Source organism: Coloeus monedula (assembly GCF_965178545.1).
Source record: "Coloeus monedula genome assembly, chromosome: 21".
Lineage (NCBI taxonomy): Eukaryota > Metazoa > Chordata > Aves > Passeriformes > Corvidae > Coloeus > Coloeus monedula.
Genome location: NC_138801.1, coordinates 10,029,501 through 10,055,191, shown reverse-complemented (window position 1 = coordinate 10,055,191; position 25,691 = coordinate 10,029,501). Strand labels below are relative to the sequence as shown.

Sequence of the window (25,691 nt, the reverse complement as noted above, 5' to 3'; positions counted from 1 at the left end):
CTGTAAAACAAACACCCTTTGTGCTGGACCCCACACCAGGCTCTGCAGCTCCTGTTAGCTCTGCCTGCAAACAACCAAATTGCCCAGGGTTTAACCTCTGTGCAGAGATTTATTACACACAATTAGACAGGATGACCAGCAGGAGCTTTTCTGTGCCACTTCCTGAAGGTTGGAATTTTCTCTCTTGTTTATAATAAATTAAGCAATTCACAGGTATTAGAACATATTTTCATTTTGTGACACGTCAGATCCAAGTGCAAATCTGTGACCGTATGGGTCAGAACATTACTCAGAAACCCTCACGATGAGCAACAGCAGGAGCCTGCAGCTCAAGGCTTCAGCAGAGAGCTCTTCCTGCAGCAAAGGCAGTGTCAGCCCGGCCCCGTGGGCTCCTCGCAGCTCACAGCAGCACTAAACACATTAGCGCTCATTGCAGATGATTTGTGGGCAACAAACAGCAGCTCGAGAGCTTCCTCCAACCTCCCAGCCCCGTGGCAGCAGCACGACGGATGTGTCTGCCCAGCCCACGGCGACAGGAGCCCTGCTGAGAGTGGCCACCAGCCCCCTGAGCCACCAGCGATGCTCAGCAGGGAGGGCTGAGCCAGGAGAGGGCTCTGGGCACACACAGAGCTGCTGACAGGGCAGGGATGGAGCAGGTCAGGGCAGGGAGGGACCCCTCAGGGTGACATGGGGCCGAAAAGCCATGTCAGCTCCCACATCCTTCCCTTACCCATCCTTATCCTTTCTAGCTGCCACCAGCGGTCACAGGGTGGGCAGCCAGACAGTCCTGACCCCCTGCAGCCCAATTCCCACAGCCTGAATGTGTCCCCAGGGCACAGCCAGCCCCTCTCAGGGGAATCCATGTTCCCAGGGCAGAGCCAGCCCCTGTAAGCAGATTTGCTCCCACAATGTGAATACAAAGAATAAAAGAGAGACAACCTGAAGGAAACGCTCTTCTTCGCTTCCCTGCAGGAATCAGATGCTGGGAGGCTCCCAGGCTGGCTCCCAGAACATCCCGTTATTTCATCTCTGTTCACCTGGGGCCAAGGGCAGTTCACTGAGCCGCACAACCCCTGTGCTGCACAGCTGGGAGGTTCCTGCTCTCCGCCTCCATCCCCAGCCCCTGCAGCCCAGTCACCCCCTCCACGTGGCTCCTGGGGAGGGGACCTGCTGGTCAGTGTTTCCCAGAAGAGAAGTCTTGGACAAGTCTGGTGGGAGAGCCCCGTCCTGCCCTGGCTCACTGCTGACTCACAGGCACATCCCCCATTCTGTTCCCCTTTGGAACCCGAATCTCCCACTGCTGGAGAGCCCCATGGCACCTGCAGCTGGAAGGTCACTGTCCCCTTCACCCTGGGGCCAGCTGGTCCCTCTGGCTCAGGACAGACCACCCCGTGGGGCTGGCAGGGAAGGGGTGGCACAGGGCACGTCCTGCTTGGCAAGGTGCTGTCCCTGAGCCAGGGGCTGCCCCCATGTCACCTCAAAGCCTGGGCTGGCCAGTGCAGGGGGTGAACAGCCACTCCTGGGGTCCAGCATGAGGCAGAGCTGCTGGTCACCACGGGTTGGGAAATTCCACTCTCCTTGTGACCTGCTCCAAAATACCCCAGGAGGAACAGGAAGGATTTGCAGAATCCCACAGCATGGCCAGTCCAGGTCTACTGAAGTCTGTGGGGGAACAGGAAGTAGGAAAGCAAAAGTCTCACATTTTCTATCCAACTACTCCACTCCAACCACCACAGATGCCAGGGACCTCCATCACCAGAGCTCTCACAGCCAATTAGGCCCCTCAGAAGAAAGCCCAGCACTTCATTACAGCCTGACAAAGACACCTCTTCACCTCTCCAGATCTCATGAAACACAGCCAGCTTTCTTTTGGTCACTTCTACTTAGGCACACTAAGCTTCTAAATCAAATAGCAGGCTCTGAGTGAGTGCATTTTTCCAAGTGCCTGAGAAAATGCTGGAGAGCCTCATCCAAACCCCCAGCGAAGCCTGGCTGAGTCACAGCCCAGGATCAGCTGTCACCAGCCTGGGGTGACATTGCCTTGGGACACGAACCGAGCACACCTCAGGAGAGGCTCAGCTCCTGCCCAGCCACCCCGGGCAGAAACACAGGAGACAAGGAAGGAACAGGAGGGAAGGAACAAGAGAGGAGTCGAGGATTCTGCAGTGAGTCGTGCCCTGGCCCAGCTCCAGCCACTCAAGGTGAACAATTTCCATGCTGAGCCTTTGCACCCAACTCTCACAATGGTTCATTATTCCACAGTGCTGCTGAGCAATGTTTGTCTTTCTCCTCTGTGCCCTGGGGAGCTTTCCCAGACCCACCTTCCCACCTCGGAAAATACAAGGCCTTGAAAGCAGGAACACAGTAAAGCCACTGGAAAAGGAAAAAAAACCTGCAGCCTTCAATGATTGGGGAGGTCCAGCGGGAACCAATTCTGCAGAGTCCTTGACTTGACAAGAGGGACTGTGCCACTGCCTGGGTGACCCCAAATCTGCTTAAAGCGCTCAGGCACATAGGGGTTTCGAGCTATGATTCTGTCTTTTAGACTGGGCTTCCTTATTTTATTTGAGGGCTCCAAACCTGGATGTTTGAAGACAAGAAGAGCAAGGTGCCTAAATAACGACAAAACATTTGGCAAAGAAATCTGCCCCCAGGGGAAAGAATCCCAAGAGAAAACAAAAGTGAGATGCTTCAAGGAAGATCCACAGGGGGAAGGGGAAAAGACCTGTCCTAGTGCTGCCCAAACTCCCTGTTCACAGCTCCTTTCAGCAGCTTCTTACTCATGTATTCTACAGCCATTACATTTCTTTTCCAGGCTTCTGGCAAATTCATTTAAAGGGAAGTTAAAATCAGTTCTTTCAGTGCTCCTTGCCCCAGCAGAAAGGATCAGAACTGTCAGTACCTGTCCAGCTGCCACTGGAAAGTTAAAGTGGAAAACAGCACCACTCACCTCTGCCAGGTAAAGGATGCAGAACTTCCGATCTTCGGAACCTGCAGAGAAGAAAAACCAGGATCAGAGTGAAGCTGCAGCTGCATTTCTGCAAGTGGAGCCACTGGCAGAGGAACTGGCCAAGAGACAGCACTGAATGAGTGTTTGTTGTTGCCCCCCCCAGTACCAGGCTGTGACCTGGGTGATGTATGTGGCATCTGCCGGGGCCGGGCACAGGCGGGATCCTGCAGGGCCTCACTGCCCTGTCAGGGATTCTCCCGTGGGCTTCTCCTTTGGAAAAGTGTTTGTTTCATTCACAGGCCACGTGCAGGCTCTGCTGCCCAACCTGCCTTGACACCTGCAGCCTGTGGGAGCTTCCCAGGCGCTGCACAGGTCCTGCAGCACCCACACAGCCATCCTGGGAATCAGGGATGGGCCTCTCCCATCTTATCCCTGTGGGCACTTTGCTCCCAGGAGGACTGACAGGGAAGCTCCTGTTCCTACACGTCATTCCCAGCCCCGAGGGAAGCCAGCTCTGAACACACACCAGCCTCACAGGAGGACACAGAGCTGCCCCAGGACAGGGTCACCTCGGCTCTGGAGCGGGACCGTCCCTTCTCCAGAGCAGGACACCCCATCTCCAGGAGCTGGCTGGCTCCTTCACAGGCCTTTGGCTCCTGCTGCTTCCCAAACGCTCCTAATGCCATTATCTGTGCCAGGAGCTCAGGACTGCAGCCTGGGCATGGCTGCAGATCCCACTGGAAGTGGTGTCAGCACAAGCTCTGCTTCATTTCAGCAGCCTGAGCTGCTCGATGGGAGCAGGCTCTGCACAGGGCTGGAAACACCCTGTTCCCTGGAGGAAAACAATTCTTCCGCTGCAGGCAGCAGCCCAAATGTCAAGGTAAGAGCTGGGACCCACTGAGGGACTCAGCTGCCTCTTGAGTCACTCCCTGGGCAGTGTGAAACCCATGAAGAAATGGCCTGGAGCCCTTTGCTGGATGTCTATTGACCCCGCTCCTCTTGGGCCTCCGTGGATTCCTTCTGCAGTAACAGTGACAATAAAGAGACGCTGACAAGCTCCAAACCCATCAGAATTAAGTTCCCTTCCAAATTCCTCTCCACTGAGCTGTGAATCCTGGCACCAGGGACCTCCAGAGCCAGCAGCTCCTGTTCCCTGTCCCTCCAAGACTCGCTGCTACGCAAGGCCCAGCAACTCAGTGCCTGAAGGACATACAAAGCAGGGAGCCTGTCTGAGCTAAGGAATGGCTTAAATCCCATTTTCTGCCAGCCTTTAGGGACAACTTTAGCAATAAACTGGCTGCCCATGCCAGCAGCTGGGCTGGAGCCAGGGCCCATCCCTGGTGAGGCACAGGGGAGGCTGGAAGGCGATGGCAGAGCCAGGGAGGGCAGACCTGGGTGCAGATTTTACCACAAACCAGGTTTGCCAGGATTCATTCCACTTTTTCAAGTCTCTGGAGGATCAGGGTGGAACAGCAGAGCCTCATGTGCCCCAGAGCCCAGGAAAAACATGGGAGAGGCACAACCTGGCACTGAAGAGGTGGCAGATGCGTGGGATGAGGGGCAGAGCAGCTCTGCTCCTCACATCTCTCGTGACAACAGCACAGCACATTCTCTCAGCCAAACTTGGGGAAAAGCTGAAAGGAAATAAGCAGGAGGAAAAAACTCACTCGGAGATATTTCCTTCTCTTCCTGATGTGCTGTGGTGGGGACTGGCTTGGCTTCCAGAGGAACGTGAACTGTCCCTGTGCCAGGCTGGGCACGAAGCACAGTGGGATCTCTGTGGGGACATGTCCCCTCTGCAGCTGAGCCCCATCCTGCACACCCACACTGCCTCACCCAGCACAGCAGCACTCCCAGCACCGCCCTGCTCTGCCACTGCCCTGTGCAGCCCACGGAAAGCACCCACTGCCCACAGGATCTAGGGGCTGCATGCTTGGTGTTGGGTCAAAAAGATGGGGAAAGGGGAAGCTGGTCCTGCTCCTTTGCACGGCCCAAAGGCTGTGGCAATGCCCTGGTGAGGGCAGGCACCCTTACCCCCCAGAGCCTCAGATCTGCTCAGCGAGGCTGGGACTGCGTCCAGCAGCCCTGGATGTGTGGGAAGGGAGGGAGGCTGCTGAGCATATCCAAACCTGGCTGCCAGGAGGGGACAAGCTTGTCCCACTGCAGCACACGTCCCTGGGGGAATGTGGCAGGGTGCAAGCCCTGGGTGCTCCCCAGCATCCCAAGGAAGGACAGAAGGCCCACAAATCCCACTCTCGGCCCTTGACTCCCTTGGAGCTGCCTGACACTGCAGGTTGGGGGGGTCAAGGCCAGGGAGCAGCACATGAGAAGCCCTCATTTGCAGGATCCCAGCTGGGGATGGGGTTCCAGCGTGGGGATAAAGGAATGCTTCTCTCTGTCCCAAAGATGAGCTCACCCACCCAGGGGGGAGCCAGGATCCCGGCGCGTGGAAATTCCCACAGTGTCTGGTGAGGAAGCCAGCCCTGTGTCACTGGGAACCTGGGCTGGCGTGGTGCTCATCAGCCGTGCCGGGCTTGTAAAGCAGGAAGACAGAGCATTGTGAGGCAGATCAGACTGATTTGCTTTCGCACAGAGCAGCGAGCGGCAGGAACAGGAAACAGCACAATGGTCCTGAGCGCACCGGAGATGTCTCAATTGTTGGAGGCAGCCACACGCCTGTTCCTATTCATGTGCCATTCAGTCATTCAGGAGAGCGGCAGCAAAGCCCTGCCAAAAGGGACAGACATCTCCTCGCTCTCTCCACCCGCCTGTGAAGGAGCCCTGCCCGAAGCAGGAGGGTTTGAGCTGCCCGGGCACCAGCTGTGCTGGACTGTCAGTGTACGGGGGGTGGATCGGCGCTGTAGGGACTCCATCCCTTTTGGAGGGCCTTGGGAAGCTATTCCAGATGTGATCCAGCCAAGTTATTACGGCAACAAGGATATAAGTGGCAGAAAACTGCTCAGAAACCCACCATGCCTGAGGTGAGGAGGCACAGTCCTGTGCCGAGCTGCAAACAGACCTCGGGGTGCAGAGCCAGCAGCAGCACCAGGGGAGCTGATTTCTCCAAGCAGGTGAACACGAGCAGAGCTATTCCCCAGCCTTTGGGAGCAGCCAGGGGCACTTGAACAAGGAACAATTTCTTTTGTCCCTTTCTTAGAAATAAGCAGTGTTGAGAACACACTCGACAAAGCCCAGGGAGGCTTCAATGGCTTTTCTCAATGGCTCGTGGCTGTCGTGCCCCATCTCCCTCACTTGTGTTTCTGCTCCCACCAAATAGGTCAGGGAATTCATCTGGAAGCAGAAACGTTGCTGGAAATGGGAAATAACAGCTGACAGGCAGCCTGTGGTGTCCAGCACTGAGGCTCAGAACGTGGGGCACATGGAGAGACACAGTCCATCCACAAAGCTCGTGGCTCAGCTGGAGAAGTCACGGGAAGCAGCAAAATTCATCCAGAAAATGATCCTTTTGGAGAAGCAGCCCAGAACTGGATTCATTCCTTTTGGTCAGGGCCACAGGACTGTATAAAGTCAGCAGTTCCAGAGTAATTTGAATGTGAAGAGGCCTCTCTGGCGGGCTCTGGAGTCCAATCCCCTGCCCAAAGCACCCAGCATCAGGGCTGTGCCCGCCCATTGAGGCCTGAATGCTTTCAGGGATGGAGATCCCACAACCTCTCTGGACAGCTCAATATCTGACCAACCTCATGCCAGGAAAGTTTTTCCTTCTGTCTCATCCCGATTTTCCCCATGGGGTCCCAGCGCAGCTGCCTGGGCTGGAGGAGGGGCTGTGGCACAGTCAGGTAACTGTGCATAAATCAAGCCCATGCCCCAAAAGCAACCACACCACACAAGGAACAAGGTGAAACTGGGCCCAGGGCCAAGACAGGGTTCCACCATAGCAAATAGGACGTGGTAGAGCAATTCCCTCGTTCCTCTTTTGACCCCGAGGAGCTAAAGGGAGTCTTTTGTACAGCCTCAGCATTTCAACCTGAAATAACCCATTTCCAGTCATCCCCTGCCCTAGGAGCCCTCTCTGAGCCCTCAGCCGGGCACAAAAGGTGTCAGCCAAGGTGGAGAGGGAGGGCAAGGTCCCCAGCCCTGCTCTGAGGGTTTGCTCTTTGCTCCCCAGAGGGGTGAGCAGGGGGAAGGATGCAAGCAGCAGGGAAACCGTGGGTGGCTGAAGAGAGAAGCAGCAAAGCAAAGCAGCCAAGTAAAGGTCATCAGAGCTTGGCCAGCCACCCTTGGAGCCAATCTCTGAACTCCCTCGAGGCACCACGGGGGAAACCTCAAGCCTTTGGTTCCCTTTCCCAGCCTCGGCCAGTCCCTACTGTCACAGCATGACACCAGCCAGGGGAACAGACCCCAGGGAACAGCAGCCCAAATCCTGGGACATGCACCCAAAAAGGCCTGGAAAGGGCCTGAGAGCTCCTGAGGTGTCCCAGGAGATGGAGCTCCCAGGGCCTGGTTAACGCAGGGATAGCAGGGAAGGATGACCTGGAAGCACCGGTTGGATGGCACTGGAAGCAGCAGGACAACGGGATACTCTCCTGCTGCTGGCCACAAACCTTGGCAGCTAGCAGCCACAAAAGCCCCAAAATGCCTCCAACTGCTGCTGCAGACACTCACCTTCCTGGAGCTTGACACTCTGCAGGTACAGAGGGTTCCTCAACACGTTGCAGCGCCCGGGCTCATCCTCCTTGGTGAAGAGCAGCAGGTCAGAGTAGACAAAGAGAGTCACCTGGAGGCACAGGAGCAGCAGAGAAGCTGTAAGGAATTAATCTCTTGGCACTGAGAGTGTCCTGGGAATGTCCTCTGCCCTGGGGAGAGGCAGCAGCCACAACAGGGAGCCCAGAGAGCCCTTCCCAGGGGCTGATTGCTGCTGCTGCACCCAGCAAGCTTCGGACGAGGCTCCCCTCACCTGGCAGCCGCTTCCTGGGGCTTGTGGAGTCCTGCGACAGGAGGGATAAACCTGCCCAACAGTTCCACGCCACACAAACACACCCTCTGCTCCCTCCTGTCACTTCCCACTTCCAGGGGTTACAAATCAGAGCAGGAGGAGGGAGTAAGTTGCCGACTAATCCCAGCACACTGCAGAAGTTGCAGCCTGAAAGCAAATCCGATCACCCTGAGCACCCTCACGGAGGAGCTTCTCATTTTTCTCAGTGAGAAAGTAAAATGTGGTTTTTACAAGAGCAGGACCCACAAGAGCAGCTGCAGGGAACAAACCCGACACCTCAAACCACAGCAGGGGTGGAAGGGAAACAGCAGCCCAAGTGTCTGCCCAGAGCTGGGCTCAAGCAGTGCCTCAAGAGTCCCAGGGGCTTTGAGCTACTCCAGACCGGGGGGGGAAAGTCTTGCCCGAGGTCCCCAGTCCAATCAGTTCAGATTAATGAGACCTTTAATATAAGAATGAGCTTCTCCACTGCACTGGAGATCCTGGACCCAGAAGCCTGCCAGGGACGAGTAGCTTGGTGCCGCAGCTGAGGTGTGAGCCTGTCCTGCCCTCCAGGAGCTGGGGCACACAAAAAACCTCAAAGATCACAGAATCATGGAATAATAGAATATCCTGAGCTGGAAGGGACCCACCAGGACCATCGATTCCAGCTCCTGGCCCTGCACAGACCCCCCAACAGCCCCACCCTGGGCATCCCTGGCAGCGCTGTCCAAACGCTCCTGGAGCTCTGGCAGCCTCGGGGCCGTGCCCATTCCCTGGGGAGCCTGGGCAGTGCCCAGCACCCTCTGGAGGAAGAACTTTTCCCTGATCTCCTTTCCCTGCTCTCCAGCCTGACCCTTCCTGACAGAGCTCCAGGCATTCCCTCTGTCCCTGGTCACCAGAGATGCCAGGGACAGCTGCGATGTGGCAGTGGCACAGTGCCTGGCACAGTGGCACAGTGGGGGCCTCACTTGCTCAGTGTGAGGCCCTTGAGGTACCCCCCAAAACCTCCCACAGCAAAGGGAAAGCTTTGCAACACTGAGCCACAGCAAGGAAGGGTTTGTGGCCTTTTAGCAACGCTAAAAGGAGCAAAAGGAGACACCCAGAGTCCCAGAGGGGTGGGAGAGAGCACCAAGAGGTGCCTCTGCCCCCACAGGGACCGAGTCCCCACTGCCAGCACAGTTTGTGTCCCTGCCCAGGGGCTGATGGACACATCCTGAGGAGGACAGGCTGGGTAACAGTTATCACATGCTGGGGAGCCTCACATCAGGGCAGCAGCACCTGGCTCCAAATTCAAAACCAAGCCCTTGCCACAAGATTTCTCCTCGCAGTGCAAGTTCTTTTTTGTGGGATTCTCAGTAAGTACAAAGCTGCTGGTGGAGCTTTAGCTGACAATGAAACCAGGGAGGGGCTGTCTTCTCTGTGTTATTTGGAAAATCCCTTCCTCTGCTCTCAACACTCTGCTGGCCCAGCGCCCACATCCACCCTCTTCATTCCTTCTGATCTTGTTGGTAATACAAGGAATAACCAGGTACAAACTGCACTATAACCTTCATCCCATGCCCACCTTGTGCCAAAAGGTGGCTTTTCTGGGATGTGTCTGGTGCCACCTCAGCTCCCTCAACCCCAAAGAAGAGATGCTGAAGGGATTTGGGGAATAGCAACCCAAAGTGAAGGAGATAAAAGCATGATCAGCAAATGGTCACATGGAAAGGGAGGAAAGAAACTGAAGACCTGCTACCTGCGGAAGTTTAAAGGGCAGGAAAAAGACTGGGATCAGCAGGAAAATCACTTCAACACCATGCAGGTTTCAATAGGGAATCCTGGAAATAGAATTACATGATTGAAGTGTCTAAAAAAAGCTGAAAGCGAGTTTGAAACACCTGTGCCAAGGAGTAGATTTTGGGTCAAGCCACTGTGTTGGCCAAACTCAGTCACTCACCACAGCAGGCTGCTGGCAACCTCTCCAGGCCAGCAGTGCTGGGAATTTGGAGTGCAGCACTTAGGAAGAGAGAGAGAGAGAGAGAGAGAGAGAGAGAGAGAGAGAGAGGAAGGCCTCCTGCTCTATGGAGAAGAGAACAAACCTGGCCATGCCCATCCATGAGGTTTCAGGACTCCAGGGAGGCCCATCCTGACCTGCCAGGGTGGCAGAATGGAGGGATGAGAAGAGGACGAGTGTGGTCCACACTGGGCAGACACCTCAGGGCTTTGGGAGGCCTCCAGGTCCATTGGAGATGGATGGACAAGGCCAAAGCCCACGCTGGACACCTCGTGTGCCATTGCCCGCTGGCTCCTCTGGCACTCCATGGGCTGGAGGGATTTCAGGAGACCATAAAAGCGGGAATTGCAGCAAAGTCTAGACAGGATGTGATTAAAGCCTGAATAAGGATTGCCCCAGAGGTAAGGTCAGGGAAAGGACAGACCCTGGCAAGCCTCCAGAGAGATAGGTTGACTCCTTCAGGAGATGGGAGAGTTTGCTCAGGGACAAGGATGCAGTGCCTGATGTGGGAACGGCCACAGGGAAATGATTCTGCAGGGCTGGGAAAGAAAGGAGCAGGACCTCCAGCTCCAGCAAATTCACCTGGGCCCTCCTCTCTCAAGCCACTTGGTCCTGCAAACCACAGAGCCCAGCTTGAGAGGGGCTGGGTGGGAAGAGCAGTGGGAAAATGGAAAACCACACGGAGCAAGGAAAAAGGGACTGACTGGACACAAGACAGGCTCTGTCCAAGCATCAGAGGAGGCTGGAGAGGGAAAGAACTCAAGTCCAGCAAAGAGAGGAGTGGGAGCCCTCCTGCACCAGGGGCAGCTCTGGTGTGTCCAGGCTGGTTAGGTCTTGCTGGCTCCAGAGGTTCTCTCCCCTAACAGCCCAGCAGGATCACAGCAGACAGCCCTGCTCGGCTGGAGAACAGGAGCCTGGCATTCCAGAGAGACCTGCATGGCTTCCTTGAAGCTCCACAAAGCCTTCCATGGCTGTGCCACACACTCAGAGCCCTTCCCAAGGGCCACGGGTGACATCCTGGTGTTGCTGCCTCCACTGTCACTGCCAGCACGGGCTCAGCACCGCGGGGTGTTTCCCTTCCCCACAGCTCTGTTCTCACCCCACTGACTCAGCCCCTCCTGCCCTGCCCTGTGCCAGCTCACCCAGACACCACAGCCCCAGGGCACCAGCATTCCCAAACGCTGTCTCACATTCCTGGCCAGCATCCTGCCCTTTCCTGGCACCAGCTCCAACTGGGAAATCCTCTCTCAGCTCCACGCTCATCCCAGAAGCATCATAAGCAGAGTCCTTTCCCTGAGACATTTTCCTCTAATCAATCATGGAGTTTTTCATGTATTTTGATTTGTTTTCATGTACTTTTTGGCAGAAAAATACCTCAAGTAATTCAAGTCAAAGCAAGGGATGAATTACACCATGAAAACCAGAAAGAGAGATAAGTCACTTAGCACAACCCTGTACTGGTTTGTACTGGCCAGTGATGGGAAGTGGCCCTGGGCTTCTACTGTTGGCCACCCAGAAACCGGAACAAGTGAAATAGAACTTCCTTTAGAGATCTGTGAAGATGACCCACTGCTCACTCCAGCTGAATTCAGCCCCAAATTACTCTGTGCAGTGGTGAAATCCTCTGAAACTGCCCCAAAGGAAACAGCCCTGGAGAGCAGTGCATGAGTGGGCTCTGCCTCTCTCCCAAATTCCAAGGCTTTGCAGACTTTGCAGACTTTGCAGTTGGATGCAAGTGGAGCCAGCAGCAAATGTGATCAACGCATCCAAACTCTGTAAAGTTGTCACATCCTCAGGGTGCCAAAGCCCCCAGACTTCTAGGAGCTTTCCAACAACATGGCAGAAAAGCTGAAGTAAGAAGAACGAGAGGAATTTGGACAGGACATGTGAGCTGTTTCAGGAACTGAAATTCTGAGGACACCTGTAGCAAGTTCTCTGTCTAGTTCTAGTTCTAGGTTGTGGATTCTCCTTCCCTAGAGATGCTGCAAAGCCATGTGGACACAATCCTGGGGCAGTGACTGCTCCAGGGAATCCTGCCTGAGCAGGGAGGTGGGACTGGGTGGCCTCCAGAGGTGTCCGAACCATTCTGTCATTCTATGCTTCTCTAACCTGGCACAAAATATCCTTAAACCCCCTCCTCCTGAGTCTGCTGGGCTGCCACTGATGTGTGTTTGCCACCCACAGTTTCCTCTCTGTGAGCCCAAAGGAAACAGGAACAACAGCTGATTTCTAGCACAGGAGAACTTTGATCTTTAGTTTATCCCACAATACACTGACTACAAGTCTTTCCAAGGATCACATCAATATCATTACTGCACAACAAAACATTTCCCTTCTCAATGTAATGAGGTGTCCCTTCCAGTCCCTTCACAAAGTCCCCTCCAGGGCCTAAAGGGGCTCCAGGAGAGCTGGAGACAAGGAAAAGAGTATGGAGTGACAGGACACAGGGAATGGCTTCCCACTGCCAGAGGGCAGGGCTGGATGGGAGATTGGGAAGGAATTGTTCCCTGGGAGGGTGGGCAGGCCCTGGCACAGGGTGCCCAGAGCAGCTGGGGCTGCCCCTGGATCCCTGGCAGTGCCCAAGGCCAGGCTGGACATTGGGGCTTGGAGCAGCCTGGCACAGTGGGAGGTGTCCCTGCCCATGGCAGGGGTGGCACTGGATGAGCTTTAAGGTCCCTCCCAACCCAAACCATGGTGATTCTATAATTCTATCCTCTGTATAAGACAGCAGAAGAGCAGATTTGGAGAGCTCAGACAACAAGGAAGAGTTTTACCTGTGTAGTCCTGTTCCTGCTCTCGTGAAGGAGCAGCTCCTCCGACAGCAGCAGAGTCCGGGCTGGGTTGCAAAGATCCAGGGGCTGCATTTGGACAGAACAAAAAAAAAAAAAGAAAACAAAAGAAACAGTCAAACCTTCCAGTGGCAGCGTGGTTTGTGAGATAAACTTTCCACCCACCAAACCCACTATGTCTTCACTTTGAGCTGTAACTCACCCGGGGAGAAGCCACCCCTCACTGTGCTCAGAGGGACACAAAATCTGCAGTCCAGTGAGAGCAGAAAACAAAGCCTTGCACTCACACCTACGTCAGCCCAGCTGTGGAAAGACAGCCAGCCCTTGCCTCTGCTCAGGGGCTGCTCTGCACGGGGGGGTTACGGGTGTTTGTCAGCAGGAAGCACAACCACAGCGCTGGCACGTCAGGTCCCCGCGTCCCTCAGCCACCAATATTTGTAGCCGATGGTTTGGATCACTCCTACTGCAACTTTTAAGAATTCCTGTCCCTTCCCGTGCCACACCCAGCTCCCCAGTCAGTGCTGGAGAATGGGACAGGCTCAGGTGTCCTGAGGCCAGAACAAACCCTGCACCTCCAGCCTGGGACCACCCTCGGGAGCAGCACAGTGGGAACAAGAGGGGACCTGCACAGGGCCCTGCAGATGAGACAGTGCAAAGAGAAAAACCAGCTCCTGAAGTGGCAGAGTCCCAGGCACAATCCAAGATGAGTTTTGGGAGTAAGGAGGCAGAAAGTACCAGCTGTGTTCCTCCCAAAGGCCGCCCATGCAGAGCCCAGGCAGGTGGGCACAAGGTGAGTGGTCACCCACTCAGGTGCCATCAGGGAGGAGGGAGGTGACCAAACACCTGCCCCCGGCTCCAGCCCAGCCCACACTGGCCCCAGGCAGCCCATGGCTCAGGCTGGAGCCACAGGGAACAAGGACCATGGTTTCAGCCCAGAGGAAGTCACCAGTCTGAGCTGCCAGTGACACCAGTGACACTGCCACTGGCAGGGGAGGACCAAGGGTTCTCCACAGGCTCAGAAAGGAAGAGATTCATCAGCAATGTACTAAAACATATGGAGAGGATGAGATTTTGTGGGGTTCTGGCCATATGAAGGACAAAATGAAGGACACAGAGGGAGTTAGAGCTACTACCACCAAATTCAGGGCTGTTTTCTTAAAACATGGAATTGTGGAGGCAGAACATTCCCTGTCAAGCCATTACTGCTCTGGGTCCTTGTCCCCTGCTCTGGAACCAGGCTGGGAGAGCTGGGGGTGTTCACCTGGAGAGGAGAAGGCTCCAGGGAGAGCTCAGAGCCCCTCGCAGGGCCTAAAGGGGCTCCAGGAGAGCTGGAGAGGGACTGGGGACAAGGGATGGAGGAACAGGACATAGGGAATGGCTTCCCACTGCCAGAGGGCAGGGCTGGATGGGAGATTGGGCAGGAATTGTTCCCTGGGAGGGTGGGCAGGCCCTGGCACAGGGTGCCCAGATTTTAGTGTGACCACCTGCTAAACTAAAACCCCTTTGTTTGCACACCGACTGCACAAAGAACCTCAAGAAGAACCACACTGATCTGCAATTCCAAAGCTGGCTCTGAAGCCCAAAAGCTGGGACACCTTCTCCTAACTCAAGCAAGCACCAAGGGCCAGATTTGAAAGCTGAAAAGGAGACAAAAATCCAACAGAGAATTGCTTGGGCAGGACACAATTCCCTTTGAGACAGCCCCCAGCACTGTGTCAAGTACAGCCAGCTCCAGAGGAGAGCTGAGGGTGACAGGGATCCATGAATTCATGGGAGATACTGCTGGGAAAGAGATCCCTGCATGGCTGCCTGGCCCCAGCCTGGGCACTGAGCACATCCCAGCCCCCTCCCAGCTGCACTGACCTGCACGAAGATGGGGAACACCAGCACTTTGGGAGCCAGGGTCACGTAGGTGCCGTAGGAGTGGGGGATGTGGGGCCTCACTATGGTGCAGTTCTGGTAGTTCCCGTAGCTCTTCATGGTCTGCACAGTCTTCATCAGCCTGGATTTCCTCCCAGCGCCCGTGTGGGATTTCCCTTTACAGGCATTCCCTGGATGGACAGAGGAGGCAAAAGGAAACACAGGATGAGGAGAGAGCTCCAGCTCTGCCCACTCCAGCTCGGTCCTGCTCTCCCAGGCTGGAGGAGGGAATGGAAATCCTGGGGAACCACTGGAGCCAAGAGCTGCAGGGACAGGCATTTCTCAGCTATCCAGGAGTCCCAGGGATTCATGGAATAACAGCACTGATTCAATTTTCTTCTAATGGGAAACAAGTTGTCCCTGGTTGGTTTTGCTCCAGAGCTGCTCGCTCGGTGACCCAAGGACCTCAGTGGGTGGCACCAGCAGCACAGACACGGCTGGGAAGGGACAAAAAGAGCCCCAGGGAGGCCACAGCAAGCTCTGCTTCAGGCCAGCACATCCCACCAGGTGCTCTGCCCTCTGATCTGCCCTTGTGTGTCTGCACCTGTAGAGCTGTGTCCCAGCACGGGAAGGACATGGAGCAGGTCCAGAGGAGGCCACAGAGATGCTCTGAGGGCTGGAACCCCTCTGGAGCCAGGTTGGGAGAGCTGGGAGTGTTCACCTGGAGAGGAGAAGGCTCCAGGGAGACCTCAGAGCCCCTGGCAGGGCCTAAAGGGGCTCCAGGAGAGCTGGAGAGGGACTTGGACATTTTTATCCACACAAGTGCTGCCTGCTCTGGATTCCAGGCATGGAAGTTAGCAAAGTGCAGGAATGTCATGACAAAGGGCAGTGGGTTAATCCCAGTTTTCAGGAGATACTGAGATTGGAGGTGTCAGAGAAAGAGGCAGAAGTTATAAACACATTTGTGGCTGGAATCCCTGCTGCTGCCAGCGGTAGCTATTCGGACATTGGGGGTATTTATAAAGGATGACCTCACTGTTCATGAGGCTGGCACCACATCATCCTCTGCTTTTCAGCATTACATTCTGGGGCTGGAAAAGGTCCGAGCAGCCTCACTGGGTTTCAGTCTGTCCCTCTTCCCTGCAGAGCATTATCCTCACTCAAAGCAGGGATTACAGGAAGCTGCACACTCCCACCTCAGCTGCTCAGCAGAGCCCAGACCACATCCTGCTGGACACCAGCAACCTGTACTCTGCCCTAAAACTCACAGGCAACAGCTCCAACAGGAGCTGAATGGCTCTCTAACCAAAAATTCACGTCTTCTTCAAAAGAAACCCCACTGAACAATCAAAATATTTCCTTCCGCCCTCCTCCTGTAGCGGATGAACTGAGCCAGCTCGGGGCTGCAGGCAGAGCTCTCCCCTGGGATTGAACATATCCAGGTGAGGAGCTGGAGCGTTCTCCTTCTCCCCCACAGGGATGTTCAGGAAAAGGAATGAGCATCCCTCCTGCAGCTCCCTGGGGACCCCCAGCATCCCCCTCCTTCCCTCCCTGCAGCCCCCCCGGAGCTCCTGCTCCCACCACAGCAGCTTTTCACCCTCGCGCTGTAACGGATGCCCAGAACCTTCCCAGGCAGGAATGAGCCCAAACCCTCCTGACCACGGCCTGGGGCAGATAAGGTCTCGTCCAAAGCAAACACACAAACCTGCCTAGCATTACATATTCCATTAAGTATTAGGAAATAGCACATTTACTCCCAGATAAAGGCAGCAGAGCCAGCCAGCGCTGGGCTGGGAAGCCAGCCCTGCTGTTTACGGCTGCTGTAGCAGCTGCCTTTGCTGGGGGGGACCCTCGTGACCTAACAGGTTGTTTCCACCTCTAAGTGCATTAATCCTGACATTTTCCCTTTTCCCTTTTTCATGGTTGCACTGCCAGATAACATCGGGGCACAAGAGACCGCTCAGCACAGGGCAGATAAGATCTGTCTGGGCTGTTCAGGATTTGCTTTTGCTCTTATCCCTGAATCACCTCGTTTTATCAGAGGAAATAATCACCTGCACAAGTCCAGGCACAGAAACACACCCAAATGTCAGCTCCTGTCACTGGGTGGGCAGCTCTGTGCTGCCACACTTCATCCCTGCTCATGTTAACCAATACCTTCCTCCCTCTGAACTTAACATTACATAATTAAAAACAAATCCAGAAAAACCCAAAATTTGTTATGGGAAGAATCCCAAGCCTTTCAAATCCCACCCCACTGTAAGGACAAGTCCCCATGGCCCAGCTCATCTTTTCACAGGATCCACAAACAGCAGGAAAGGGCTGCAATTATCCATGGAACAAAACATCCCCTGCAGCTGAGAGTGGAAAACTCTCCTGGCTGCAGAGCTGCAGGGCAGGGAGCACCCAAGGCACGGGGGTCTGGCACCCACACTGCTCCCTCCTGCTCCCCAGCACTCCCCCCATGGCTCTGCCAGCCCCACACTTTGCTTTCCATGGACACTGCCCCACCTCAGAGACAGCACCAAGTTTTCCAGCTGTACCCTCAGCAGAGAGGGAATGCTGGGGGATACACACTCCTACAAGAGCTCAGCTCTCCTGGGGACACACAGCTCATGCTAAGGCCATCCAGACAGGCCAGGGTGCAAGCACAGCCTCCCAAAACTCCCAAACCCATGAGCAGACAAGGAGTATTTCCACATGGACCTGGATTCCTGCAGTGCCCAGCCCACCTCAGCCCACTCCTCCCACAGGTCCAACCATCCCCAGGGAGCTCCAGGAAAACCCAGCACACCTGTCACAGGTATGGTTTATGAGTTTATGTTTCAAAGGTTTTTTGGGGAGAGCTGGCCCAGAGACTGCCAGAGACTTTGCAGCAGCCCAGGGCTTGAATATCCCCCAAATCTGGCAAAACCACGTGAACTTCTGCTGGCCCTGATCTGAGCCACAGCCACCCTCACTGCTGTAGCACTGAAGGGAACCTCAGAGCAGGGGATCAGCTCTCCCAGCACGGCCCCATGGATGGGAAGGGAAACACATCACGGACAGGCCCACGACACGTGGGGAGCTATGATGCTCAGAGCTTTCACGCTTCATGTTCTCACCCTGCCCCTGATGGAAAGTCCCCAGCAGCCCTCTGTGAGCTCCCACAGACCTTCTCACATGAGGCTCACCCAGTTCCACCTCTGCTTTTAGGTTTGAGCCACGGTGGGAAGATGATCCCACAAAGAGCCCCAGGTTGCTGCTGGTGCCCTCAAAACATGAGCACTTTGCAGGGCTCAGGACAAGGATTTGAGGGTGCCAGGAAGACCAGCTTAGAGCTGGGTGCTCTGAGCAGCATTCCCAGCACAGGGACAACTTACCCACAGTAGTGCTGTCCTCTTGATACACGGGCCTCAGCAGCTGTAGGGGACAGAGGGGACAAGGTCACCTGCAGCAGCCCTCAGGTGCAGTGACAACAACTACAAATCTTAACATGCCAAACCCAGCCAAGCCAAAGCACTTCAGAGAGGAGAAAAACCATTTTTGCAGCAGAAAATGAGAGCCATGACTTTCAGTGTGGTGTGTGCAGTGGGAACGCTCCCCACATCCTCCCCATATCCCCAGGGCAAGCCCTGAGGGGAGGCAGCAGGGAAATATTTTAGCAAAACTGTGAAAGTTCCACCGAGGGACAGAGGTGTGGCTTGTAAACTTGGCACCGCTCTCACAAATATTTAGAGATGGTGCTGGATAAGGCTGAAGCAGGGGCCAGGAGAGGCTGCAGCACAGATCCCTGAGCCAAGTGCAGCCCCTGAGCCCTACCTGGCTGCCGGGGTTCAGCGGAGCTAGGATGATGTAGTTCTGGTCTGCAGCCGAGGGCACCCGGGACAGGGCCGGCAGGGTGTTCTGGCCCCGCTTGCCCAGCTCCGTGTACCTGTCCCAGGTGTGCAGCCCCAGCCCCTCGGTGCCATCGTAGAGGATGTGGCAGCTGCGGCGCTGCTCCGCCTGCGCGGGGCCGTTCTTCTCCCGCTTGTTGGGAGGGGACTGCAGGTCGTAGGTGGATTTGCAGGAGGATCTGCGGGTCATGCCCTCGTGGGCCGGCTTCACCTGAGGCACCAGCCTCCACACCAGCAGGATGATCTCCGTGGGACAGTTCCTGGGAGAGATGGGATGGGGAAATCAGGGGTGGAGCGCCCGTGTCCAGGCATGAGCCCCGCAGCCCTTCCTCCCTCCAAAGCCTCTGCCCCTCTCCCATGCTCCCCAGCTCCTGCATCCTTCCTTCTCCTCCAGGGAACCCTTTCCCAGTGTCCTGAAGCCCTCAGAGCCTTCCCCTTCCCACAGTCACTCAGTGGCCCCACCGCCCTGCCCTGGGCTCCCTCAAACCTCCTCTCCCTGCCCTGGGGTTTTGGGGGAACCCTCACCGGATTTCGTGTGCCAGCTCCACACATTTCCAGTGCTCCACAGGCTGCTCGTTCAGCTGCAGCACCGTGTCGAGTTGCTGCAGACCTGCCTTCTCTGCTGGGCCACCTGCGAGGGACAAATGCCAGTCACCTGCCAGGCAGGAGGCTGAGTGGGAGGGGGAGGAGAAGCCCTGGAGCTTGGAGATGCCCAGAGAGCTCCACAGCTTGCACTATTCCCTCCCCCAAATCCCATCTGACACCCACACCTGAAAACGAAGAGGGGTCAGCCAACCTGGAGCTTCCCCATTCACACACACAGAGCACCAGGGTGGAGCCATCAGTGCTCCCTCAGAGCTACTGCACGAACTTCTCGTGTTTCCTGGGGTGCAGTGGGGAGCATCAGGGCACAATGGGGACACCAGTCCATCCCACAGGTCCACAGCAGGAGGATCTACTCAGGGAACTGAGGATTCCCACAATCCTGCTCCCCTCTGACCTGCATCCCCCCCAAATGATTTCCGAAGCTCACTCAACCAGACAGACAGTCTCAGGCTGGAGAGGGAAGGGAACAAAATCCCTGCAAATTACCGCAAAACACTGCCAAAATAGTGACACAGTGCTAATTCAGTGGCCTGTGACCCCGTTAGAGGCAACGGAGAATTCATCAAATGAAGTTCCTTGGAGGTACCCAGAGTCCTGCAAGGCATGGGAGCTCCAGAATCACAACCAGCTCTGGGAAGCAAAACAGGAGCAATAGTTCATTCAAATCAAGGGGGATGAAAAGGATCCAGTCTCTTACCAGAGTCCACTGCCTGCACACGGACTGGGGAGTCGCAGCAGATTGTGAAGCCAAAGCCATCAGTGCCTCGAGGGATCGTGATCTGCGGGGAGACACCGGAGCTGCCTGTTAGGTGGGAAAGCAGCCACGGTGTGTGATGATCCCCCCGCATTCCCACCCTGCCCCACAGCCTCTGGAAATGCTGGCACACGGCATTTAGAGATGGGGAAGGGCTGTCACTGTGACCCCCACAGATAACGGGTGGAAAGGGTGCAAAAAGGCAGTGCCAGATCAAGCCAAGGATCTCTGGAAAGCCACAAAAGGAGCGTTTGTTTAGCACACACTCTGCTCCCAGCTCTTCCAAGTGTAAGGAAAGGCCATTGGAAAGGAAAACCTGGCAGTCTGGCTCTGACACTGACTTCGCTAAGCAAGTCACTTAAACATTTCATTTCCTGTTAGAGAATACAGAAATAGCAGCACTCCCCTGCTCCGGAGGGAGCTGCGAGCTCGGCACGCTCCCGTCCTCCAGACATCTGTGTGTATCACCCCCTTCCCTGGGCTGAGCGTGTTTTCCCTCACTGAGTTTGGAGAGGATGGATGCTGGGTTGATTTGGGCTCATTTTCCACCTGATTCGAGGAGCATTGAGCTTATTAATAAAATGATGCTTATTTTTTGATGTTGGCTTCCAGCAGCAGCTCAGTGTGACAGATCCTGTAAATACCTGATTAGCCCCCAAGACATTAGTCAAGATGCCTGTTTTACTGACAGAGAAAAGAAAATTAAAAATCCAACGTCTGACCTGTATTATTTGGAGAACAAACAGGCAGAAGGAAGAGGAGGAATTCAGCAGAAGTTGCCAAGGAGGAGATCTGGTTCCTCACTCCTTTACCATGGGAGGGCAAAGGCAGCGAGATTTCATTTCCCTGCACCTTGTCCCTGTGTGATTGCTCAGCATAAAATCAGGCTTCAAAAGAGAAACTGGCTTCCCTGGCAGGATCAAAACACAGATCCAGTCCCACTACACTGAGTATTTTTCTCTCTGGAGTTCCCTGGATTCTCAAAGAGGTGGCTCTGCATGAATGAACCTTGCAGCTTGGTCCAACCCAGAGCTGGACTCCGTGGTCCCTTCCAGCTCAGGATATTCCATATCCTATGATTCCACCTCCAATACCAACCACTGGCACCTCAGGAGCCAGCCCAGCGTCTCTCCCACCATGGAGACTCCATGGGCACTTCCCAGCCCAAGGTTTCCCCTGTGCCTGATCTCCCACTCCTCCCTGAGCTGGCTGGCTTGTCCCCCACCTGAAGAGCAGATTCTCCCTGCTGATGCTCCTCACCCCCCACCACCACGGCCATCCCAGGCAGTGATGGCCCATTTTTTGCCCATTTTTTGCCCATTTTTGCTGCTGTGCACAGCACTAAAGAACTGTGAGCTTGAGCTGGGAGGTGGGTGGGGAGGTTTGCTGTACCCAAACTTTGCCAAAAAATGCAGAGGAAATTTTCAAAATAAAGACTTGAGGAGGTCTCAGAGACAAACCAGAGTCAGTTGTTATTCAGCCGAGGCAGAGCAGCTTTCCTGCACGAGATGGTCACCACAGCCCTGGCAAGAAGGGGGCCGTCAGGTTTGGAATTCTGCTGCTTTTGTAATTCCCAATATTTGCTGTTCCCCACAGCAGCTTTGGAATAACCCAAAAGATGAGCACAGGGAGAGGCTGACCCTGAGCTGGGAGTCCCAATCCAGACCATGGAGGGAATATTTCTTTGAAAAAGGAAATATTTCTTTGATAAAGGAAATATTTCTTTGCAGGAGACTGGAACCTGCCCATGGAAAAGCAGCACCTGGCATCACACACTGGGAGAACTGGAACCAGCACAAGCTACTCCTCAGGAAACAAGTGCTGTTGGCTCCCAAAACCACTAAAATCATTTAAAAACTTAAAGTAATTTAAAATAATTTTAAATAATTTTAAAAGAGGCAGTAGCAGCCTGCTGTGCCTGCTTCTTCTCTAATAAGGGGGAAATTAAGACAACACCTTGCAGCTTAATGCTGTTACCGTCAGCATGCTGCCTGCAAGTTGCACAGTAAATATGAACTTTATATTCAAATATATTTATATATTTGAATAATTGATATCTATTTAAAAAGCACCCCTCTCTGCCCATTTCTCCACTGCAGCAACAGGCAGAGACCAGCCACAGGCACCCATGTGAAGATGCTTTCCTCATGTTCTCACTACAGTTTACAAATTATAATGGTATCAAGTCGATGCCTCACCACCAACAGCCACAGAGCCCAGCCACGGCAAGAGACCTCCCAGACACTCCGAAATCTATCCAAGGCTCACAGCCACACGCTGGCACGGGGATTTATGGCAGGGGGGATACAGACCTGCCTGTACCTCCGCTCCGAGCACACCTTGCAGAGTCCATTGAAGCGGTTCATGGCTGGAATCGCCGCGAGCCCATGAAAACCCCGCAGCTCCCCGGAGCCGCCGTGATCCCGAACTCGTCGCAGCGCACGAGCGTGGAAGGAGCCCCAGTCAAACTGGCATGACCGCCCATGGGAACCCAGCTCCCGAGAAGAATGGCAGGAAGCCACCTTTCACCTCCCCGGCCCCTGCGAGCGCTGTATGCCGCTTTACGATAAGCCAGAGGCTTCCTGAAAACCCTCACTGACGAGGAAGGGAGAGAGTTTTATATTAAAATTCCTGTCAACTCTTTAGTATTCCCTAGTCCCCGCTCTGTTGATGTGGCTTTTGTTCCCGTGGCATTCTTCAGGCGCACGGAGCACTTTGTTATTGCGACGTTCTCACAAACACTCGGAGGATGTTTGAGCAGCGTTTCACAGGCACCGGCTGTGAGAGCCTCGCTCCATGAAAGACATGACTCCAAGCTCATAAAAAAATCGGAGGTTTGGGTTTATGGAAGCAAAAAAAAAAAAAGAAAAAGCAGAGTTTGTTTTTGAAAGCACGGACCCAGAGGATACGCACGTCCCCGTGCTTTGTGCTCGTAAAGTCACCGAGCGGGAAGCACCGAGGTCAACTGAGCTGCATCCATGGTGGGATTTGGGAATTATAGGCCAAGAGGAACTCTGAGCACAGCCAGCAGCAGGGCACACAGCAGGGCTCAGCTGCCCCACTGCCAGAGTTGGGCACAACTCCTTGGAGATGGGGCTCCACCAGAGGAGAAAACACCTTCCACACTCCTACATGGGGATGGAAAAGGAGGGAAGGCTGCAGGGAACCCAAAATCCAGATTGTCTTGCAGAGCAGCTGGGGTGGCAGGGCCAGGGAGGCCAGGGAGGGAGCTGAGGAGCCTCAGTGCTCCCAGGGGAGCTGGCAGCGGCAGAGCCATCGCAGCATTGTCCCGGGCGGCCGCGCTGCCAGGCTGGAGCTGGAGCGAGGAGCAGCCTTCCTTCCCAGCCACCACCTTTCAAGTCGGTGGCGACTGCCGGAGAGGAAGGGAGGAGAGGGGCGCTGGCTTTGTTTGTCTTGCTCAGCCCTGCGCTGTAAAACAAATAACTGCAAATGCAGCTGAGGGAAGCACAGGGCGGAATTCAGCACAGATAAATCACGGGGCCGCCCGAGCCCCGTTTCCGATGCGAACCATGTGTTTGTGTTCCCATTTCCCATCCTTGCCTCTCCTATAAATCACCCAGGCTCCACCATGGGCCTTTCCCTCCCCAGAGCACGCGGTCCTGGGAGGAGGAGAGGAGCACACGTGTCCAAGGAGCCACGGGGCCAGGCAGGAGCCGATGCCGTGGGGCAGGAGCCGGCCAGCCCCAGCCCCCCCCATCCCAGGCAGTGCTGGTGCTTTGTCTTCAGTGGGAATACACTGGAAAAACAGGAGGTCCCTGAGGCAATGGGGGTTAGCACCCAAATCACACCCTCCACCAGCTGGGGCCTGACTGGGGTAACAAATTGCCTGTGGCAGCTGTGGTGTGACAGAGAGGTGACAGAGCTCCCTCACCAACACACCGTCCCTTGGCTCATCTGGAACCCCCCAAGCAGGCACCTGACCTCACCTCTTCCCAGTGCTGGTGGGTCACAGCCCTGTCACACCCACCTTCAGCTGCTGCAGGGTCACAGCATCCTGGCTCTCCTGGGCTGCACTTTGACTTCCTGGGTTGACCTCTGAAACAATTTTTAAAAGAATTTTTATAAAGGACAAGGCCCCATGAGTGTGACAGCACATCTGACAATCCCACACTGCAGATGAGACCTTCACATGTCACGGGCACATCCCCTCCAGCTCAGGGGTGGCTGCACACCTGAGACGGGCACTGCTGTCCCACCCTGCCCCGTGCCAGCCTCTGCTCCTCCACACCCTGGCAGCACTGCAGGAGCAAGGCAGGAGAAAAAGCTCCAGCACCCTAGGGGCAAACAGAGCGTGGTCACAGCAATGAGCCCCAAGAGCTCCCCAATGAGCTCCTGAGGGGCAGAGGCAGCACGAGGACAAGGCCAAGCAAGAGGAAGAGACGTGGCTGCAGTGTCAGGGTCCCCACAGAGCCCCAGAAGTGCAGCTGAAGGGGAGAGCAGAGGCTGCTGAACCATCCAGGATCCCCACCCTACAAGATTTTGGGATCCCAGTGCCCACTGGGCACCAGAGGGCTGAGCAGTGCCTGTGGGGGTGCAGTGGGGCTGGGGCTGCTCCACACCAGCACACGCTCAGACACAGGAGTGACTCCTCTTCCAAGCCTTGCCAACACCCCCTGGGATATTCCTGTGATGGGACACACCTGTGCTCTGCTTCAGCCTCCTCATGGCCACCTTCAGGTGCTTGGTCCTGCCCAGCTCCTCCCCGAGCAGGTAATACCAGCCACTGATCTCCTGTGGGGAGGGAAGCAGCTGTGGGTGCAGGGGCAGATGCTCAGCCCCATTTCACCCAGCCAGGGCGGGAGGTGCCCCAGGAGCAGCACACAGAGGTGCCCAGACACACACAGAGCCCACAGCCCTTCTCTCAGCAGCAGCTGAAATTCCATCCTCCTGCACAGAGGGAATGAGCAACAGTGAAGTAAGAAGATCCCAGGTTTTTACAGGGATATCCAGCAGCATCATGCAGCAGATGGGGGACAGGGCCACCTCATCTCAGCCTTGCTGAGGTCCCAGGAGCACTGCACTGCTTTAAAAAAGCTGCCCCTCACTTGTCCACATTTCAGAGGAGGCCGTGCTTAAGCCACCTCTCACCCACCTCTCAGGCCACCAGCTCCTTTTTATTCTCCTGCTATGAAGAAAATGTCCCCACCTCAGGTGTGGAAGTTTAAAAAATCAAGGAGCATTTGGACAAGGCTCTCAGGCACAGGGTGGGATTGTTTGTGCAGGAGTTGGACTTGATGATCCCTGATTCCAGCTCAGGATATTCTGTGATTCTGTGAGCTCAGGGGATGTATTAACACTTCCATGCAGCCCCTCCAGCTTGCCGAGATATTCTGCTGCCCAGGGACAGAATCCCTCACCAGAGACCACCGGGATGAAGCATTCCCATGCTTTGGTGGTGGCTGGGAGCTGTTCCCACGGGAGCCTTGCCCCAGGAAGGCAGAGCCAGCTGTACTAACGAGCAGCAGCCAGGCTGGGGCAGCAGCACTGTGACAAACCCGCAGCAGGGACAGGGATTCTGGCACAGAATTCCTGCAGGAACAGCCAAAAAACCTCTGTTGTCTGCCCTCTGCCCACCAGCACGGTGCTGGGAATCAGGCAGGCTCCTGGGAGGAATGTGTCCCCACCATCACACCCCCTCACCCACGTGTCAGATGTGACCCATACCAGGCTGGCACCGTGTCCTGTGTCCCCTCCTGCAAACTGGGCAGGGAGCACGTACTGGGGACACCTCTGTGCACCCCCAGTCCACTCTGTGCCCCTGCCGAAGGGGGTGACATCCCCTGTGCCAGGATCCCTCCTCTAACAGCCTCCCCACCCATCTCCAACAACCACGCTAACACCAGTCTCACACTGGCCATCCGTACTGGGAATGGGAGCAGGGAATTCCCTAGGAACCTTCTCCCATGG

General features: G+C 55.4%; 1 protein-coding gene across 1 annotated transcript in view; it reads right to left on the bottom strand.

Moving 5' to 3' along the window:
• The window catches only part of RGS3 (regulator of G protein signaling 3), a 55,125-nt gene extending 32,950 nt beyond the window's left edge, over nt 1-22,175 (bottom strand). The window contains exons 1-9 of the mRNA XM_082295401.1: nt 22,076-22,175; nt 19,707-19,788; nt 18,929-19,034; nt 18,330-18,663; nt 17,891-17,930; nt 14,532-14,719; nt 12,654-12,737; nt 7,574-7,685; nt 2,951-2,991 (exon numbers count right to left, since the gene is read on the bottom strand). Coding sequence (XP_082151527.1) covers nt 2,951-2,991; nt 7,574-7,685; nt 12,654-12,737; nt 14,532-14,719; nt 17,891-17,930; nt 18,330-18,663; nt 18,929-19,034; nt 19,707-19,788; nt 22,076-22,129 — 1,041 coding nt within the window. The 5' untranslated portion in view covers nt 22,130-22,175. The remainder of the gene's footprint in view (nt 1-2,950; nt 2,992-7,573; nt 7,686-12,653; nt 12,738-14,531; nt 14,720-17,890; nt 17,931-18,329; nt 18,664-18,928; nt 19,035-19,706; nt 19,789-22,075) is intronic.
• Between the last annotated feature and the right edge of the window lie 3,516 nt (nt 22,176-25,691).